This window comes from Equus asinus, chromosome X (assembly GCF_041296235.1).
Source record: "Equus asinus isolate D_3611 breed Donkey chromosome X, EquAss-T2T_v2, whole genome shotgun sequence".
NCBI classification, from domain to species: domain Eukaryota; kingdom Metazoa; phylum Chordata; class Mammalia; order Perissodactyla; family Equidae; genus Equus; species Equus asinus.
In genome coordinates this window covers 114344054-114366205 of record NC_091820.1, presented here as the reverse complement: position 1 = coordinate 114366205, position 22152 = coordinate 114344054, and the positions used below count along the sequence as shown (strand labels likewise).

At 34.5% G+C, this 22152-nt stretch overlaps 1 protein-coding gene across 8 annotated transcripts in view; it reads right to left on the bottom strand.

Annotated features, from left to right (window-relative positions):
- STAG2 (STAG2 cohesin complex component) overlaps window positions 1-22152 on the bottom strand; it is a 118034-nt gene that overhangs the window by 59318 nt on the left and 36564 nt on the right. For all 8 annotated transcript variants that reach the window (XM_044763265.2, XM_044763268.2, XM_070502846.1 and 5 more), the window contains 3 exons: window positions 13461-13604; window positions 10184-10262; window positions 6581-6745 (listed from right to left, as the gene is read on the bottom strand). In XM_044763265.2, the coding sequence (XP_044619200.1) occupies window positions 6581-6745; window positions 10184-10262; window positions 13461-13504 (288 nt within the window). In that variant the 5' untranslated portion in view covers window positions 13505-13604. The remainder of the gene's footprint in view (window positions 1-6580; window positions 6746-10183; window positions 10263-13460; window positions 13605-22152) is intronic.

Genomic DNA, 22152 nt, shown 5'->3' with positions numbered 1-22152 from the left:
CTCATACACTGTTGGTGGGAATGCAAACTGGTGCAGCCACTATGGAAAACAGTATGGAGATTCCTCAAAAAGTTAAGAATAGAAATACCTTATGACCCAGCCATCCCACTACTGGGTATCTATCCTAAGAACCTGAAATCAGCAATTCCAAAAGTTCCATGCACCCCTATGTTCACTGCAGCATTATTCACAATAGCCAAGTCATGGAACCAACCTAAGTGCCCAGCAACTGATGACTGGATAAAGAAGATGTGGTGTATACACACATACACACACACACACACACACTGGAATACTACTTCAGCCATAAAAAAGGACAAAGTCGTCCCATTCACAACAACATGGATAGACCTTGAGGGTATTATATTGAGTGAAATAAGCCAGACAGAGAAAGACGAACTCTGTATGACTCCACTCATAGGTGGGAGTTAACATATGGACAAAGAGAACTGATCGGTGGTTGCCAGGGGAAAGGGGGGTGGGGGGGGAGGGCACTAGGGCTGAAGTGGTGTACCTACAACATGACTAATAATGATGTACAACTGTAATTTCACAAGGATGTTAACTTTCATTACCTTAATAAAAAAAAGTGAGCACTAATACTCTCGTGTTAGTAAGAAAGTCAAATTGAAGGCTAAATAGACATCAAAAGAAAGTAGGACAGTTCATGGATCTGGAGACTTAATATTGTTAGATGACAATACTCTCCAAATTGACCTACAGACTATCAAAATCCCAGCTGGCTTCTTAGCAGAAATTGTAATGTTGATGCCAAAATTCTTATGTTAATTCAAGGGATCCAAAATAGTCAAAACAATCTTTAAAAAGTATAAACTTGGAGGACTCACACTTCATGATTTCAAAACTTAATACAAAGCTACAGTAATTAAGACAGTATAGTACGATATAAGGATAGATGTAGATCAATGGAATAAAAATCAGAGTCGAGAAATAAACCCTTATATTGATGGCTATTTGATGCCAACAAAATTCAATGGAGAAAGACTAGTCCAACAAATGATGCTGGGACGATTGGATATCTATATGCAAAACAATGAAACTGGACTCTCTCTCACACCATACACAATACTTACCTTAAAATGGAAGAAAGATCTAAATGTAAGAGCTAAAACTATGAAACACAGAAGTAAATCTGCATAGCGTTGCATTATACAAAGTCTTCTTAGATACCAGACCAAAAGCACAAGAGACAAAAGAAAAAAATAATTTTACATTCAAAATCAAAACTTTTTGTGCTTCAGGGGCCGGCCCCGTGGCCAAGTGGTTAAGTTCGTGAGCTCTGCTTTGGCGGCCCAGGGTTTCAGTGGTTTGAATCCTGGGCGCGGACATGGCCATGCTGAGGCGCCATCCCACATGCCACAACTAGAAGGACCCACAACTGAAAATGCACAACTATGTACCAGGGGGGCTTTGGGGACAAAAAGGAAAAATAAAATCTTTAAAAAAAAACAAAAAAAAAACCACTGTTTGTGTTTCAAAGGACTCCATCAAGGAAGTGAAAAGACAACCCACAAAATGGGAGAAGATACTTGTAAATCATGTATCTGATAAGAGATTTTGGCCCAGAATATAGAAAGAACTGTTATAATTCAATTATCTTAAAAAAGCCAAATAACACAAAAGTATAGCCAAAGGGATGTGAATAGATAATTCTATATAAAAGATACACAAATATCCATTAGCACATGAAAATATGCTCAGTGTAATTGGCCAGCAAGGAAGTGGAAATCAAAACCACAGTAAGACACCATACTTCACACCCACTAGGAAGGTTATAATAAAAAATAGAGACAAAAACAAATGTTAGCAAAGATTTGAAGAACTGGAATGCTAAAACACTGCTAGTGAGAACATAAAATGGTGCTGCCGCTTTGGGAAAAGCAATTTGACAGCTCCTCAAAAGATTAAACAGAGTAACATATAACCCTGCAACTCAACTCCTACTTACCCAAGAGAAAAGAAACATACATCCAAACAAAAACTTGTACAAGAATACTCATAACAGCATTATTCACAATAGCAAAAAGTAGAAACAAACCAAGGGATGAAAGGATAAACAAAATATGGTATACCCATACAATGGAGTATTTGGCAATAAAAAAGAATGGAGTCATGATACATGCCACAACATGGATGAAACTTGAAAACATTATGTTAAGTCAAAGAAACTACTCAAAAAGGACCACATATTGTATGATCCCATTTATACAAAATGTCTAGAATAGGCATAATTTATAGAAAGTAGATTAATGGTTGCCTCGACTTGGCGCAGGTGAGGAGAAAGTGACTGCTAATGGGCAAGAAGTTTCCTTCCAGGGAACCGAAAAATACTCTAAAATTAGATTTTGGTGATGGCTGCACAATTCAGTGAATATACTAAAAGCGAATGAATTTACACTTTAAAAGGTGAATTTTACAGTATGTGAAGTATATCTCAATATACTAATTTTTTAAAAAACAGAATAGAATTATAATAAAAGCAGTACTTTATTCCTTTGGAGACAGAAGAAGAAACCACAAGACAGATAAAAACAATTTCTAAATATACCAAATTAAAAATAATTTGTATAAACAGCTAATATAAAAAATGAAAAGTCAGGAGGGAAAAATGTTTTAAGTTATATACCAATAAATAGAGAACCTGGGTACAACTGAATGAATAAAATACGTGCATTTGATGTACAAACAATATGATTACACAATAAAGAAAAGAAAAAGGAAATATTATCTAAGAATTACCTGGCTCAGAGAGACTGGAGATATTCTAAAACTTTATTTCTAGATTTCAGTCCTTTTTTATATTTTACAACAGCTTGTGTATGCTAACCAACTCAATTTATGAAAGAAACATCTTTAAGATTCTTCCCAAATACGACACAAGCAATAAATATCAAGAGAATGTATTATGGACTGTGCAAGTTTTAAAACATGGCTGCACATTGTTTGACATCATTCCCCAATGAGAAGTGGGGTTTATGTCCCCTTCTCTGGAGCAGAGTGCAACAGAAACCAAGTTTTCACGATTAGGTCACGAAGGCCATTCAACTTCTGCATTGGGTTCTTGAAGCACTAGAGAACTAGACACTCCCAGCTGCGGACACTCTCTCCAAACCTAGAAGCCATACTGTAAGAAGCCCAAGCCACATGGAAGGACCATTCGTAGGTACTCCAGGTAACAGTTCCAGCTGAGACCAGCCTTCAAGTCACTACAGACTAGGCACCAAACATGAATAAAGAAGCCTCCAGATGATTACAATCCCTAACTGTTATGTCATCTCCAGGGATCCAAGTTGTCTCAGCTAAGGCCCCAGCCATCATGGATGGGAACACAGACAAGTCAGCCCTATTTAGTTCTGTCTGAATTCTAGACCCACAGAATCACTAAGCATAATAAAATAGTTGTTCTTTTTTCTTTTTCTTTCTTTTCTCTCTCTCCCTTTTTTCTTTTTCTTTTTTTTTTTTTTTTTTTTTGCTGAGGAAGATTGGCCCTGAGCAAACGTCTGTTGCCAATCTTCCTATTTTTGCTTGAGGAAGATTCGCCCTCAGCTAACATCTGTGCCAATTTTCCTCTATTTTATATGTGGGTCACCACCACAGCTTGGCCACTGATGAGTGGTGTAGGTCTGTGTCTGGGCACCGAACCCAGGCTGGCGAAGCAGAGCAGGCTGAACTTAACCACTAGGCCATGGGGCTAGCCCCTGGTTGTTCTTTTGCATCACTAAGTTTACAGTGGTTTGTTATATGCAGCAATATATATTGGGACAAAAAACAACATTGATTTGGATCAATAAAAATACAAAAATATTTAATGAAATCTTAGATCACCACATCACATTAAAAAATTATTCATGAAGATCAAGTAGAGTTTATACTAGGAATACAAGTCTGCTGTAATAAAAATAATACAAGCTATCACACTGAAATATATTTTAAATTTTTAATCATCAAATGGTATGCTTAAGAACTTATTCAATAAAATTCAACATCTATTATCTAATAGAACCAGGGGCATATGCATGGTTTCTCCTTTCTTAAAATCTAAGAAGTATTTTAAAACCAACAGCGAGTCTTGTACTTATTCATTCTCACTTATAATTACTGAAATAGATATATCCTGGGGATACAAAAAATGAATAATACATGGCCCCTGATCAAGGAATTAACAATCTAGAAGCAAATTCAGACATACGCATAACTATAATACAATATACTAAGTGCCATAATGGAAAGAGAGGAGTAAGAAATACATTCAAAGGGAGAAGGAGACAGAGCCCAAGAATGCTTCTCAAAAGAAGAGTGACATTTGATTTAGTCAATCTTCTGTGATATGGAAGGGAAGAAAAGAAGACTATTTCAGGCAAAGAAAAAAACAAGAAAGGCCTTGTGCTAGAGTACATACTGTGGCTAGAGAAGAGCAAGTATGCCATAAGGAAATGTGGGCTGGAACTTTTAGATAAGAACTCTTGGAAGTTTGTAAACAGGGGACTTCCTTGATCAAATATGGTATTAGAAAGATAACACCAGTGGAAGTACACAAAACAAACTGGAGGTGGGGAGACGATTCAAGGAAATCAATGGAGAGATACTGTGGACATTCCGCCTTTCAGGGGGAAAGCACATTTAGAAAGAGAAAAACAGATGGTACAGAGGTACAATCTTAACATATGACAAACCATAAACAACCCAAAAATAAGGAAAATGTTCATTCTTTAAAAACTGAGATACCATTACAAAAAGAATTAAATATAAAGCTGAACTTTCACAATTTTACTAAACATTTTGATGAGCCAAAAAGTTAAACAAAAACCCTACAGACCAGACAAAAATAGAACAGCCTAATTAGTTGTGGATGTAAGTTGAGATTTCTGATGTTAACAAAAATGAGAGATATCATAAAAAAGATTAATGCACTTTACTTAGAACAAATTACAGAGAAAAAGTATAATATAAAAATAAAAGGGAAAGTAATGAAATGATACATCATGTAACTGAGATAATTTATCTTTTTGACAAAATTAAACCCAAAATGGGAACTAGAGAGGGAGATAATTTTTCAAATTAGGGAATGACTAAATAAACCACAGCACAGTAATATAATAAGACATTATTGCTTTAATATCAAATGTGTATAAAAATAATCATTTACGGCCAGCTGTGGTGGCCTAGTGGTTAAGTTGAGTATGCTCCACCTTCGGTTTGGGTTTCTGGGCATGGGCCCACGCCACTCATCTGTCAGTGACCATGCTGTCAAGGTGGCTCACATACAAAAAAAGAGGAAGATTGGCAATAGATGTTAGCTCAGGGCAAATCTTCCTCAGCAAAAGAAATAATAATCATTTAAAACATTAGAGGCTGGCCCCATGGCTGAGTGGTTAAGTTCAGGCGCTCTGCTTCGGGGGCCCAGGGTTTTGCCAATTCAAATCCTGGGGGCAGACATGGCACCGCTCGTCAGGCCATGCTGAGGCAGCATCCCACATGCCACAACTAGAAGGACCCACAACTAAAAATACACAACTATGTACCTGGGGGCTTTGAGGAGAAAAAGGAAAAATAAAATCTTTAAAAAAAAAAAGTAAAACATCATATAGGAAATAAAATCCCCACCCTACGCTAAACTATATGAAAGCAAATCCTATATGGATAAATGAAGGTAAATTCGAATTTAAGAAAATACATTGCTCTGTACAATTATTGATAGCTCAAAAAACTAACAATTCATTTTACATGTTAAAATGTTCCTTATTAGTTCAAATATATATTTTAAAATTTATTGATAAAACTACACCTATTTAGATGATTTATAAACAAGATTTGCATTTCAGTTATTAATAACAAAAAGCTTAAATGACTAGTTCTCCCTAAACCATCCATGTGCACCCTTTGATTAAAGTTAATTCTATAAAGGAAAGAAATTATTCTCTTATTATAAGTTTTATAAATTAAATAACTTTATTAAGCATGTATATTGAGTACAGTGTTTATTTAATTTTTAACAACCATATGGGTTTAACCTCCACTGTAATGACTAAATGCTTCTATTGTCATAAAATTATGCAGAAGAAACAAAATTAGGATGATTTGGCATGGATTAACTCCAACTTTTTAGTCTTTTGCTAAGAAACAGCACAAGTAATAAAAGTTATAATAGACAATAGTGATCAAAATAATTCAATTCACTAAAGTGGACAGTGATTATATTAGGTCACTCAACCAAGCATTCTATACAGGCAAAGGACTTCATGTTTTAATGGCAGCTATAGAAATTCAGGGGAAATTGAAACTTCATAGGGTTTACGTCAGCATATTTTTTGACCAAATAATTTTTTATTCTATGCCATTAAAAGAAAATAATGCAGCATAAAATGACTCAAGACACAGCTTAAAAGTCTTATGTCTGAAAAGAAAAATCCCTAGATTTCTGACTAGTTTGTTGCTTTTTTCTAATAAGCAGTATTAGCAATCTTTTTAAACTCAATTTAAAAAATCAGGGACATATCTTATACAACTCACTCAAGTTTAAAATGTACAAATAAACTGGGAAGAACACAACAAACATTACCTGCATAGCACTCTTGCCCATTTTAACAACTTCAAACAACATCATGTTTTCCACTCCATTCTGTTGGTGATGCCCATTCATTCGGTTTGGACCAGCAGGAGGTTTTGCTCCTCCATTTCCACCTTTGCCCTTTTCTCCTGGGCCCTTTTTGCCTTTTTTACAAGTCTGCACAAAAATATAAGTTGAGTTAAGTTCTATCATTACCCTTGAGAGTTCAAAATAAAGCTAGAGCAGAGGCAGCTGACAGGGTACATAATTATAACATGCTTAAACCTGACCTACAGGGGAGTGCCATACACATATGTCATAATAAAATGATATGGTTGTGACAGCCTCTTTGTGGTATCAATTTTTTCATTTAGACTACCATACACCTCACATGACACTGTAGTTAAGAGCACAGCCTCTGCAGACTGACAGACTGCATGGGTCCAAATTTCTACTCCTGTTAGCTGAGTGATCCTGGGTAAGTTACTTAACCACACTGCTTCAGAGAGATTTCCTAATTTGTAAAGTGAGGATAAAACTGTGCCTACTTCATAGAGTTACTGCTTTAGGGTGCAGATTAGAGTGGGTAGCAAAAACAACAAAACTATCAAATAAGTAACTCATACTTAGTTCAACATTTTAACTTGATGTCTACTGTTAGTCTTATAAATCACTGCAGGACACTGACAAAGGAATTCTAAACAGTATGAATAGGCGTATCAACCTCATTCTTCTTCTGGGCCCTCCCTCCAACACTCACTTATCACGAAAATTGAACTAATGAACACTATGGAAATGAAGTCTCTTTAGAAGGAAGTTGTCAATATTGGGGTGGGGGCTTCATAAATCAGTGAAAAGGTTGCCTACATGCCTCAGTTATAAAATACTTCCCACAGTTTACATACTTTGTCATAGAAAAATAAGTCATTCCCTAACTCAGAGTCCTCATTTCTAAAATGCCAGAGATGTATTAAAATCTTTACAGATTAGAACAGATGATTTCTAAGGTCTCTTTTAGACCTACACATTTCTATGATCTTGAGCAAGGGTTGGCAAACTTTCTGTCAAGTGCCAGATTGTAAATATTTTAGGCTTTGCAGACCACATACCGTCTCTGTCACATATTCTTTGTTTATTTTTACAACCCTTTAAAAACGCAAAAACCATTCTTAGCTCTTGGGCAATATAAAAACAGGCCATAGGTTGCAGACCCCTGATCTACAGCCAGGTCTGCAAATTTATTTTCACTGACAGGCTGTCTGTTTCTATACTTTGTTCCATAGAGGGTCCTTCGTTCTTCTTCAAGAGTCCAAAACCACCCCACTCTTAACTACTTCAAATCCCTTCCTAACAACTGAAAGATATTATTTGTTAATTTACATTATTTTGTTAATGAGATTCAGTCTTTGTGAACCTAAGTCATTAATTCCTAATTGTAGAATGAAAGGCTTTTGTCCCCAGTAAAAGGAATTTCGGAGATAAGGGTGAAAGAAAGGATCAACCACAAAGAATACACTAGAAAAGTATAAAATGTTAATGCTAATTAACATGGAGCTATATATTTGCAATTTATCTATCATTTGCCTCAATATTCCCTGCCAGTATGAAAACCTAATTAGTACAATTAAAATGGCTCAATGGGTATACTATGCTAGAAAAAACAATGTGCAAGGAGTGATAATACAGGGAAGTACAAAAGTAAACATGCTAACCTGGGTACAATCTTGTAGAGGGAAAAAAATCTCTAAAGAAAGACTATATAAGGTAGCATACTATAGTGGATTAAGAGCACCATTTTTCAACAGACGTGGGCTCAAATCCTTTAATCACTGAGCTTCTCTGGATCTCAGTTTCCCATCTATAAAAATAAGGCAGTTTTCTAATCCACAGGGTTGTTCAAATATTAAATTAGGTAACATATAAAATTATTATTACAGTGATGGAACATACATACTATAGTGTTAAAACACAGTTGCTCTTATTATTATAATAAATCCTTGATCTGACCCCTAACACCTCACTCACAAACTTGGCTGTAAAAAGCTAATCAAACTATGGCACAAAAATGCTGGGGAGTCCTCCATTCAGATACCACTGTGAGACTTACCCCAACCTGTATATTAAATCAAAGTCAAAAGGAGAGTTTCATTTCTGCAAGATGGTTGCAGAACAAGAAAAAAATGGTTTTCTAATGAACATACATATACAGTCACGCATCACTTAATGACAGGACACCTTCTGAGAAATGCACCGTTAGGTGATTTCGCCATTGTGCAAACACCAGAGAGGACGCATACAAACCTAGATGGTATAGCCTACTACACACCTAGGCTCTATGGTACTAATCTTATGGGACCACCATTGTATATGCGGTCGGTTGTTAATACAAACATCATTATGCGGTGCATGACTATACTATCCACTAGAATTATGGGCATCTATGGATAGTCAGGAGTTAACATTTTTATTCATTCACACTTTTACACTTTCTCTCTCAAAACTTCTGCTTTTTAAGGGACTAAGAAAGCATATGAAATTATGAAACACATGGATTATGTGCACTCTAAAAAAATATTCTAGGGACTAGTTAAATAAATCATGCTCTATACATAAAATGGGATGCTAAGACACCATTAAATATTACAGCAGGAAAAGTTCACTGATAGGAAAACTGCTGACAACATACCATTGAGTTTTAAAAGCAAATCAAACAGTTTGCATACTATGATTCCATTTAAGTAAAATTTTATGTGCATGTCTATACACAGGTTTATATATAAAAGTAAGTTCATCAAAATGTTTAAAGAACAAATTACCTCTGGGTTATAGGTTTATAGGAAAATTTTACTTTGTTCATTGTACATTTTGTATTATTTACACTTTTTAAAAGTAAATGTGTCGTGAAAAATATAAATCAAAATTCATTTTGAGAAAGAAAATGCTGAACGAAAACAGATCATCTTTTGCACAATGTATTTACACAGATGCATGGAGTCAAACGCACCTTCAAAATAGCAAAATGATTTAACCATTCACCAAGTTATTCAGAGCCCCCAGGCTACCTACTCTACACTTTCATTCTGTTGACAAAGAACTTGACTTTCTTAGTTTTTAATCCTTGACATTACTTGTAAAGAGCAAAATCAACGTCAATCGTAACTCATTAGACTTAAACTGGTTGTAGGTTACATTTTTAGGGTTATAGGGTTTGCTGGTTGTAGAGTTACACTTTAGAATAAGACATTCATTTACTGCTTTGCTTTATATTTAACTACTCATGCGTAAATAAAAATAAAGCCAACAGCCTATCACATTTTGCTTAGCATACTCTGCTTTACAAAATAAACTACTACAAACAGTGGTGTATTATTAATTTCAACTTTACAGTAGTGGAAATAGATAGTCAAAAGATAATTTGATCTAAAAGCCAAAGAAACCACATGTGTTCACAAGGCTTACCGTTCCAATCAGGAAAAAAGGGCATTTTTTAAAGACAACAACATCTGAGACATAATTAAAACAACTATATATATTCTATGTATATAATCATATATATACATTTATGCATATGAATGACCTTAAGAACCAAAATAAAGCCCCATATTCTGTACATACTTTGCCTTTGCCTTGCTTTTGGTTTTTTCCTTCAATGTCTTCAAAATCTGTGTCAGAAGAAAAATGTGTTTCTGACTCCCTGTGACAGAAAGATAAGCAATTATTTACCTTCCTTAGAAATGTAGATGGAGTTTCTAATTTTTGCCATATTTTCTAAAAGAAAAGCTTGGTTAACTCATCATAACACTCCATATTAGCATTAAACGTAATTAAGATGTTTTCCCAAAACATCATACCATAGCACATTACCAAACATATAAAATTACATAACCAACTACAAAAATAATAACCTAAAACACAAATGTCTAAACATTTTTGTTATTTTGTTAATTTTTAACCAAAGCATAAGAAATGAAATGAGTGGCTCTCGAAATTTTAACCCTAGGAACTGTGGTTTTCTGTTCTAATGGCTGGTGTCATTTTCTGATTTAAAGACCATGGAGCTCAGGGAAAACTGTAAGGCACTGGATGAGATTTATTAGGGAATTTTAGCAATATTAAAGTTCCTCTGACCACTCCCACCTCACTCAAACAATACTTATAAATCTAGGTGTAAATACATAAAACACGTATTTCCGAAGAATACACATAAAACATTTTGACAAACTAAATCATTTGTAATAGAATAGGGAAAATGTGCTGATTGATTCAAGTTCTTTATGAAGTAAAGAGGTGGTGAGCTATAGTCAGGAACACTAGTTCCCGTACTAAGAAACTGTGATCCTGGACCAGTGACAATGTCTCCATCTTCTCTTCTATAAACAATGTATATGCAGGAAAGAACGAAATCTCTAAAGATTCTTCAGTCTCCAAGATGTAAATCTATAGTTCTAAGAAATTGTCCCTTTTTTGGAGTAGGAGGAGTACTTTGTACAATTTGGATTTTTTCACACAGAAGGCAGTAGACTAATTTAAATACACATGTGTGATGCTTCCTATGTATGTAAACATGGGTCCATCTATCTAAATAGTAGTAAGGCACCCTCATTTAAATTTTTATGGCAAGGCATACTTGGCATTTGGTCACAATGAATTTAAGAATTGAGCCACACCCATAAAAGATAAAGGTTTTACCACTCTAAATGTGTAAACCTAGTGCCAGTTTTGCTTAAAATAAATGGAATCAAAGTAAAAGGCTATCTTTCTAAAGCTAGTCTTCTCTAACTAGATTTCTTCTATTTCCATTTTTATTGCTACAATAACCAGTTGTCGAGAGGCTGTGAGGTAGGAATACTTTATAAATCTAAAGTAATGGTTAAGATGCCAGCAGGAAAAAAAAATTACTATTTATAGCACTTACCTACAAAGTAATTTAAACAATGTGTTGAAGATAGTGGCAATCCTAACTATGTTCTATAATGTTGCAAGGAAAGGGCCTGTAATAAATACCATTTCCCAGATTTAATGCACCAAAAACTGAATGACTACTATATTAACCCTGAAACTCACGCCTGTTACATCTTAAGAAAATTGTTGTCATCAATATTCTTCCCACATGCCTATATGACCTCGCAAAAAAAAAAAAAAAAAAAAAAAAAAACCTGAAAATGTTTTAAAATATCTTGGTGTATAAGTAATACTTCTTTCTTCCCAAGACATTTGTGGAACACCAGCTCTCTTAGAGAGCTCAGTAACTGCTCTAAGTCTGCAAACAATCACGAGTCTTCGCAATATTCCAATGGCCACAGAGTAATCAAAGGCTCAATGACACTCTCAATCCTCCTCTCCAGGCTGTCCCAACGAAAAGAATGAGCCACTAGAGGTTTGATTACTAACTGGAAAACCTTCTGACAAAAGCTGAAATGAGTAACCAGCATAAGAAACTAAAATAATCCCCAACTAGAAAAGAAATATGTTGATGACTCTGTCTTTCTACAATGCTTTCCCTCTGCTTTTAAGATCAAAAGAACAACAACAAAAACCTATCCTAGGTGAAATAACATATTCTAATATGTTTGTGGAGTATATTGGGTTAACCTTTTAGTGGCTTGAAATTTCATGAGTATCTATCACATGACTGAATCTTCCATCCTTTGTCTTCACCCTGCCCCCCACCTCACAGACCCAGTCAAATGCTGTCTATTCTACTTCCACAACATCAATTCCTTCTTATCCACTATTCTTTTTCAGGACCTAATTACTTGAGATATTCTAACAGTCAACAATCTAGCTTATAATATAAGCTTTTTAAATTATCTCTAATCTTATTTTAGAAATTTCATAATTTTATAGTAGTCAAACCAAAAATTAATTTTCTGACTATCCCATATCCTCCTTCAAACAAAAAGAAAAATAAGAAATCTTTCTCAAGAATCTTAAAATAGAGCCAATATACCCCAGGATTTAAGTCACATTAAAAATCACACTTTGAAATACTGGCAATATCCCAGTAGACCCTTAAGCCCCACTAAAAATAATAAAATTATTTTTAAAATGAAAATCTGTATACCATCAAAAGCAGACATTGGCTTCCATTATGTACAATGGTCTCTCTCTGTTATTTTCAAAATTTTTAGCAACCAGACTCTGTTTTCAAATCAAGTCTTATAAAGACCCCAACAGCAAATATAATGTGGTAGATATGTACGTAAGGTTAAAGGGGTCCATGGGCAGTTTAAAGGTTCACTTTTCACTGAGGCACCTAGTGAAACTGGAGCTTTGGATGAAAACCCCTCACTATTACATATAGTAGCTCAAATTCTTTCCTACATCAAACACCAAAGAGGAAGTAGAATAAAAGTTGAACAAGAAGTATAGGTAGCTTTTTAAGATGGGGATAAAGAAAATACCTATGTTGAAGTCACTTTATGGACCAATAAGTAATTTGTTTCTGCCAAAAATATGGAGAGCATTGTCGTACCCTCCTAGATTTGTTTTAGCCTATCATCATTTGATTTTATAACAGAAATCTGACATTACATCCTAAATACTACTGCATGGTATATATTCCTTACTAATGAGAACACAACTTTTTAAGAATTTCATGACATTTCCTCAAAATAGTTGCTATTGTATAACCGAGTATGGACTCAAAGAACTGCACAGCCAAAATAATAACTGTGTAGTATCTAAATTAAAAAATAAACTTAAGGCATAGTACAAAAAAACATGGAATAATTACTTTTACAGAGCCCAATGAACGTTTGATATAAACTGTTTCAAAGTATACATACTACCTCATATATTAGATCTTCTCAAGCAGAAGTAATTTTTAACTTAACACATTTCCTATTTTGTGGAAAAAACAAGCACTTAAAAATTATCATAATATACTTACTGTAGTAGATTAAAATCAGTTGGTATTTCTGGAGCTGCTATCATTTCTTTATCATCTTCTGGAACGCCCCAATGTCAGAAATATATTCATATATTTACGTAGGCCAAACGATGGTTTACTTCTTTCTTCTAAGACAGACAATTCCTTTAAAAGGGGGGGATGCCATATTTATTATAAACACATCAAAAATATTGGGAAGGGTATCTATACTCAAAAACAAAATTCCCCAGTGCCTGCTAATATGTTTTAGTAAATAAGGATTTCTTTCCCTTGCATTTGACTGCTTTTTCTAGATATGGATTTGTTACAACTGTTGTAGCCCCACAATAGTAACAACAGATACAAAGAAAGAAGCTTGTATTACAGACAATTATTTAAAAAATTTGTTATGATTCTCTAGCCTGGCTTAAAAAGATGTATGCCCTAATTAGGAACCAAATGTGACTCTTTTACTACTCCTGAAATCCTTATGACAGACAAGTTTAAACCATAATACAAGATGCCTCAAAATTCTACAGGTTTTTGCTGCTGATGTATAGTACAGATAAAAGGAGCTAATAAAAAATCTAAGATGTAATTCTAAAACACTTTAAAAGCAGGCTCTTCTACCATAGAAGAAACAGTCCAAAGGCTGGCTTATTAATAAATAATCAATCACTTCATGATAATACCACACTGTGTTGAAGAGGGAGGGGAAAAAATGTTAGCTCTGATCTATTCCCTCAAAGAACTTATAATCAATTTAAGTATCAATAACGTCAGATGCACAACAGATTAATGCCATTTGTGACCAAAGTAAGTGTAAGTTCAGCCATAGGAAGGTTATTATTTCCACTTTTGTACGTCAAAGATGCAGTTTCTAAATGAGCGAATGACATACAACCAAATGACAAGTCTGTAACACAAAAGAGAAAACAGGCTGGCTCTCAAGCTCTTAATCTTTTTTTTTTTTTTTTTGAGGAAGATTAGCCCTGAGCTAACTGCTGCCAATCCTCCTCTTTTCGCTGAGGAAGACTGGCCCTGAGCTAACATCCGTGCCCATGTTCCTCTACTTTATATGTGGGATGCCTACCACAGCATGGCGTGCCAAGCGGTACCATGTCCGCACCCAGGATCCGAACTGGCGAACCCAGGCCGCCAAAGCGGAATGTGCACACTTAACCGCTGCGCCACCAGGCTGGCCCCCTCAAGCTCTTAATCTTATGCGTAACTTCCTTTTATAATTTTCTTATGTTTTTCTTTTATTTCCAAGTGAATCTAGTACCTGGCTGCCACCTAAAGAAAAAGTAGGTAAGACTGACCATATCCAATCATGTTCAAATATCACATACTGATAAACTTCTAATGATCTCTTGCAATAGAATAGACATTATAAAAGAAACTGATAATTCAATTTTTCCATTATTAATTTTAAATCTCTAAAAAACATAAATAGCTACACATATTTAATTAAAATACAGAAGTTCAAAACACTGCATTTCCTAGCTCACTGTAATTAAGCTACTATAAATAGCAAAATAATGAGGTAATAGGAGAAACAAGAAGAATGAAGAATCCATAAAATAAGCCATGAATAATCAAGGGTTGTCTATACCAACACTTTGCGTTTATCTTTTTTTTCTGAAAAGTACTCATATATATAGTAAAATCTTTATTTATAGATGACTGTTAGTATGGTCTCCTCCTTGCTCTAAATCATGGCCCCAGGATCGTTTCCCTCTGAGACCACTAATTGTTATTCTGGTTTTATTCTTATTGTAACCTAAGGAATTATCTAAGTAATACACACCAGAGTCCTCAGGCTTGCCATCACATGTTGGACACATGGCAGCCTCCTAAAAAGTCCCAAATTATTTTAAAAAGAAAACTTTTTTAAAAAGGAAAATAATTTTATCTTTTAAAGGGAGCAAAAGAGGTACAGAGCTAGTAAGTTCTAACCAGAACATGAGGTCATCTAGATGGCCAGATGGAAATAAAGTGCTTGTTTTGTCTGTCTGCCTACCTGCCCCCTCCCCAACCAGCTCACTCTGAGCATTTTATAAAACCAAACTTGCTGCATTCCTCAAATATACAGTTTTTAAACAGATATTAAAGACAGTTTATAAATATATTCTGCTAAGGCACATAATGAATGTATCAGCTCCGAAAAGCAGAGAGCACTATATGAAATAAGTATTGTGTGGTATACTACATTCCTCTAAATAGCACAGAATTAATTTCTAGTGTAAAAGAAGTCTTGTCAGGTCAAATTATTTTGCTCAGTATAGGGCTACACTAACAGATATTTGGTAAGTAGAAACCGAAGCAAACAGAAAAGGAAAACAATTTATAAAGATGTGAGTCTCCCCAATACAGTGCCTATATATTAAAAAGAAATCAGCCAGGGTCTGATAGACTTAGAAAAAATTATTAAACTGGCAAACTCCCTATACCAGCAAAAAACTTGTTTTAAAAGTTTCTAAATATTAATAATCCATCCAACCAATTAATAGTATCTACCATGTGCCAAATGCAGTGCTGGGCACTGGGCATACAGTGGGCAACAGGAAAAAAATGATCCTTGCCCTTATGGAACTACCTGTAACAATAAATGTGAAAACATATTTATTCCTACATGAAGGCACTTACCTCTATTGTCATCTAATATTTTCAACATAAGAATACTAAATTCCATGTATCTGAGTTTTACTATTTTAATCATTTTCTAAATAATCAATTTACCACCAGAAAAGTTCTTGATACCTCAGAAAAATTTCTATATATTAAAGCTGCTTTGTAATTTAAAGGGGGAGAACGAAGGATAAGTTAGCATTGTTTTTTTTTTTAAAGGAATGTAAACTTTATCTGCAGAAAGAGATGACAATTTTTCCCTCTTTATTTTAAATGTCTACAGCTGTATATAAATACCTTTTGCTTCCCCCAAAGACTTACATTAAAAATTTCACAAACAAGGTCTTTAAATGTATTTGATACCATTTGACCTAAGTTTGGAAACCTAAAACTGTAAGAATATCTAATGCTCAAATAAAAGTATAAGTTTAATAATAAAATTCACCATACCATTTCTGGCCTACTGTAGGTTATTAATTTTTTAAAAAATATGCTCAAAGATCACAAGGTGGAGCTCTCACCTAACGTCAAGGAAAAACTCCGAGATTTTTATCACAGGCACCAATTTTCTATAACTACTATAGAAGAGTTAACATTCCAAAAGCTTTGGAGGATAAAGCATACAAATAAAATTTCCTTTACTCTCAATCACTATTTTCCTTTTGGGGAAAAAATGTATCCAGTAACAACTAGCTTCTGATTCTCCTTACTGAAAACGAAGCGAACACATACGTAGATGGTTGAATAATATACATTAAAGTAAAACCACTTCCTCGGGCTCAAGTGTATAGTATACTGCTGTTAAAGGTTTGTTAAGTACATTCATATATAATTATTGGATTAAAATGTAATAGGTGATTACATATTTTTAATTCTGTACGTTAAATTCAAGTGATGCTCTTAGTGGCACTACTTTTGATGTAAACAGAAATCTAACAGCTGAAACTTGATCACCTTAACTTTTCAAGTTGCCTATAACGAATACATGTTTACGGCCTCTTACTCAAAGTTTAGATTCCAAGTTAAATTAATTCAATAACAAAAAGCTTTCTTCTTCTACTTCTGAAAACCTGTTGGACATCTATAACTATAGTATATAAATGCAAATATATAAAAATTAGATATAATTATGCTTGCATCTTTAACTCCAAATAACGACTTGCTAAGTTAATTAAAACTAGCCCCCCAGAAAAAGTGAAAAAAAACTTTAAGATATTGTTTTAAAAAATCTTAGAGTAATTTTGATTTTTTTAATAAAAGAATAATTGTTTCAAAGTTCCTTTAATTCAATCTGAAGTGGTTTCAAGCTAGAAAATTTCAAGCTGCAAAACAGAGCCACCACTAGCAAGGTTCCTCAGAAGCCACATGTTATTGGACACTGGGGGTGCACTTCAAATAACTGGTGTGTTAATTCTTTCCCTAAAAATGCAGAAATATTCAACTGCTAAAAGCCAACAAATTCAGCACATATATCACATGCCACCCCCTTAACACTCCTCCCAAAAGGGTTACATCCTCCTATATATAAGGATCACATCTAGGAATGTAGTATGCCTTTCTGAAATGCCATCATCGTTATAATACAAACGCTTGAAAATAGGAACTACTTAAATGTCCAGCCATGGAATAATTTATGGCACAAAAATGTAATTAATAAAACATCCATATACTCAAACTATTTATGGTGACTGTGTAACAACACGGGTAAAGTTTGAAACATTAAAAGCCCTATATCAGGATGCAATATTAACAAAAAAAGAAGCAAAGGATAACAGTTAACTTACTAGGGTGGTGAAAATGTGGGTAATTTTTAAATTTTTAAGTTACAATTTTATTGTTAGTATGAAAAAAAGTAAATTATGAGGTTGGAAATTTATTTTTTAATGTCCTCTTTTAAAATCTGAACTACCTGAGGAATTATGAAACTATCTCTGCTGCTAAAACTTGATTTATTCATATTTCAGGTCCATCATCTCATAAAGTTAAGCATCTACAAAAAAAAACTCTGAGTTCTATCAAAAAGTTATCTTTATTATGTTCACCTACTCAAGATTAACAGGCAACAGAAACTTTCTTACGAACTTCTGGCAAGACCCAAACGTATGTCCCTTTTAGTGGCCTATCTACTTTGTCAGGAAACAGCAAACAGAAGTCTGTCATTTAGGTGGAGACTGAATGTTAAAAGGTAGACTAGTTCCCACATTAGTACATTTAATCAAAACAGGAAAGTTACTATCATTCCTTATGTCAAATGACATATGGCAACTTAGAATACATAGGGAAAGAAATGAAAAGCTCACCAAGAAATTAAATTAGACATAAATTCCTACCTTCAAAAGAAGAAAATCTACTGCCCTTTTGATGATTAATCTTTAAAAAAGATTTCTCCTTGTTCAAAAAGATATTTTTCCTCCCTCTATTTATCTCCCCAATTTCTGCTACAGTCTTCTGAGTAAAGGACAGGGTGAAAAGAAAGACAAATCAAGCAATCATGTATACTCAGACCAGTAACCAAATTTTAACCTAAAAGTTTCCTGATAGCATACTCACATTACAGCTACCGCATATATCCTTTCCAAATATATTTTCTTTTTCACAAACCTGGATGGAGTCCTAAAGAATTTCTAATGGTAGTACCCCTGCTCTGGTGCAAGAATAGTAATGTGGAGAACTTATGACTAAAAGAAATTTGCACACATAAGAGAATTACCGACATCGTCTACATTTCCGAACTAACTTTAGGATAGGCCAAATATCTGCCCTTACGAAATTAAAAAATAATATACAGAAGGAAGGGGTGAAGCCAAAAGTAAAAGGACTTTTTAAAATAACTAAGTAAGCAAAGTGACCACATCTAACGCCACAACGCTTCAAAAACAACCTTTACATTCAGGAAAAGGAGACGGAGAAAGCTGGGGCAGAGTCTACACAGATATGGCATCTCTATACACTGCCAGAAACTAAAGCCAGACAGCAGTGGAAACATCCACCTGTTCCTCTCCTATTTTTAAGTGTATGATAGTAGGTGCTCAGCAATCCTCCTCATTTCCTTGTCTACCCACATTCCCCAGTACATTCCAAATGTGACTCAAGTCCTTAGCCACAATTAGGATCACCTGGCCCAACCTACACACTCAGCCCCAGTTCTCAACCATCAGTTTTGATTTCTGCAGAAAATTAGCATGTCACTGGTGAACTTTGCAACAAATGAGTACTACCAGTTTTGTTTGGTTTGGCTTTTTTGGACAACGAAGAAGATAAGAAAAAGCTTCTGCCTTATTCCTGCAGACCCACTACTCTACACCCTCTACTCAGTTGTCCTGTGCCTGAGTCATCCAAGGACCAATACCATGCCTTGTTTTTGCTCTAGTCTATCTACCAACCTCATCCCAGCAACTGGAACCCTGCCCCCAACCACACCCTAAAACGTCTCCCTGTGTCTCTCCAGTTGCCCTATTCTGAATGCCACAATACTATCCTCCTCTCATCTGTCTACCATACTGGCGCTGGCTACTGCTAGACAATGGATACCATATCATACCCGATATATCAGACATACATCAGCTATCTAATTCTAAGTCTGCTAATTCTCCAGTTTGCCTTAATAAGCTGCAGTTGACTAGACATTACCTGGCCCTAACCCAAGACAAATAAAATTAAATTAAACTAAATTAAAAAAAACCCAAGACAGGTAAAATATTTGTTTTACCTTATACCTTAAAAATCATATCTCAGTCTGCCAAGGTCAACAGCTAAATCATGAATAATTTCTAAAAGTATCGTCAATGCTTACTCTTCATGTCACTCATACCTGAATATCATACTGTGCATTTAGCTTTTTGCACTGAGTTACTTTAAAATACATATACATGCCCCACTGACATAACTTTCTGTATGTTAAGATATCATGAATAAACACTAATAATTACAACTATAATTACTACAATCGTGTAGTGGCTATCAACATTTCAGAGGTGAGACCCAATTAGTTGGTATAAATGAATATCTAGATCTGAAAATCAAATTTACAACAATTAGCTAAATTCATGTGTTAACACTCATAAATGGTATACAGCATGATATATAAGCACAGTTTATTATTACCATCAAACCCACTTCACACTGGGCACCTCTGGTTCACTGGCAGATTTCAAGCAATAGCAGATATCAAGACAGACTTCATAGCAAAGTAAGTTAATCCTGCTTGGATTTTGAGGGAAATCCCAATTTTTATTTCACATATTCTTGGATTGATTGCATCAAAATTTTTCATTTATTTACTCAAAGTAGTAAAAAGTATCCAAATGAAACAGAATATTTATTAATAATTAATAATTCACATGAAGATGGAGATACAATTCTAACTGATACAATTCAGTTAAACAAAAGGAAAGTGTAAAATAAACTACTTTATAGAGGATAATGGGAAATTTTAATCTAAAATTTAGAACTGCAGTTACTACTACTAAGCACAATATTTTTTCATTTTAATATGACCACAAAAACACAACATATTTAATATTTTTATAACTTCCACTTCTGATTAGATAACACCTTATCAAAATAACTAGCCTTAGCATCCACTTGACATAAACGACTAACTTTTCCACTAACATCCACAGTACACAACTCATAGGCTTGAATTATATTCATATTCAAGTTCAGAAATTAAATATGCTTTCACAATGGACTTTATAAATACAGTATAGGTACGCCCCATTTCTTCAGACCTAAGAAGTTGGTTCTTCATTTGGTAATTCTACACAATGACAGGAGAATCACACATATGTTGTACTCTAAAATTATTATAATTTTCTCTATACTTAATCTTTCCTAAACCAAGATTAAAACATGTAAATTACTTTTTAAAAATAAATTTAAACCAGATAAAGACACTACAAAAAAACTCACAGACCAATATCCCTAATGAATACCAATACAAAAACCCTAAACAAAATACTCCTGACCCAGGAAACAAAGGAAATGCAAAAGAACCAGAAAACAAGTGATAAAATGGCAGCGTTAGGCCCCCACATTTCAATAATCACTCACTACTCAGCCATAAAAAAAGACAAAATCGTCCCATTCACAACAACATGGATGGACCTTGAAGTTATTATGTTAAGTGAAATAAGCCAGACAGAGAAAGACGAACTCTGTATGACTCCACTCATAGGTGGAAGTTAAACATAGAGACAAAGAGAATTGATTGGCGGTTACCAGGGGAAAGGGGGGGTGGGGGAAGGGCACAAAGGGTGAAGTGGTGCACCTACAACATGACTAACAATAATGTACAACTGAAATTTCACAAGGTTGTAAACTATCATAATCTTAATAAAAAGTTAAAAAAAAAACTCTTTAAAAAAAACGCACACACACACAAAATACTTCTGACCCAAATGAACCAAATTCAACACCACATAAAAGTATTATACACCATGACCATATGGGATTTATTCCTGGAATGCAAGGGTGGTTCAACATACGAAAATAAATCATTGTAACACACTACATAAAGAGAATGAAGGACAAGAAATCTCATGATCATCTCAATTGATGCAGAAAAGGTATTTGATAAGATTAAACACCTTTTCATGGTACAATCAACCAACTAGGAATAGAAGGGAAGTACTTCAACATAATAAAGTCCACTTATAAAAAGCCCACAGCTATTATCATATTGAATGGTAAAAGGTTGAAAGCTTTCCCTCTAAGATCAAGAACACAGCAAGGATGCCCGTTCTCACCGCTTCCATTCAACTGAGTATTGGAAGTCGTACCCAAAACAATTAGGCAAGAAAATGAAACAAAAGGCATCCAAATCGAAAGGAAGAAGTAACATTATCTCTGTTCACAGATATACAGTCTTGTATGTAGAAAACCCCAAAGATTTCACCAATAAAATCCTGTTAGAATAAACAAATTCAGCAAAGCTGCAGGATACAAAGTCAATACACAAAAATCAGTTGTGCTTCTATAGACTAAGAATGAACAACCCGAAAAGGAAATGAAGAAAACAATTCCATTTACAATAGCACCAAAATGAATAAAATACTTAGGAATAAACCTAATCAAGGAGGTG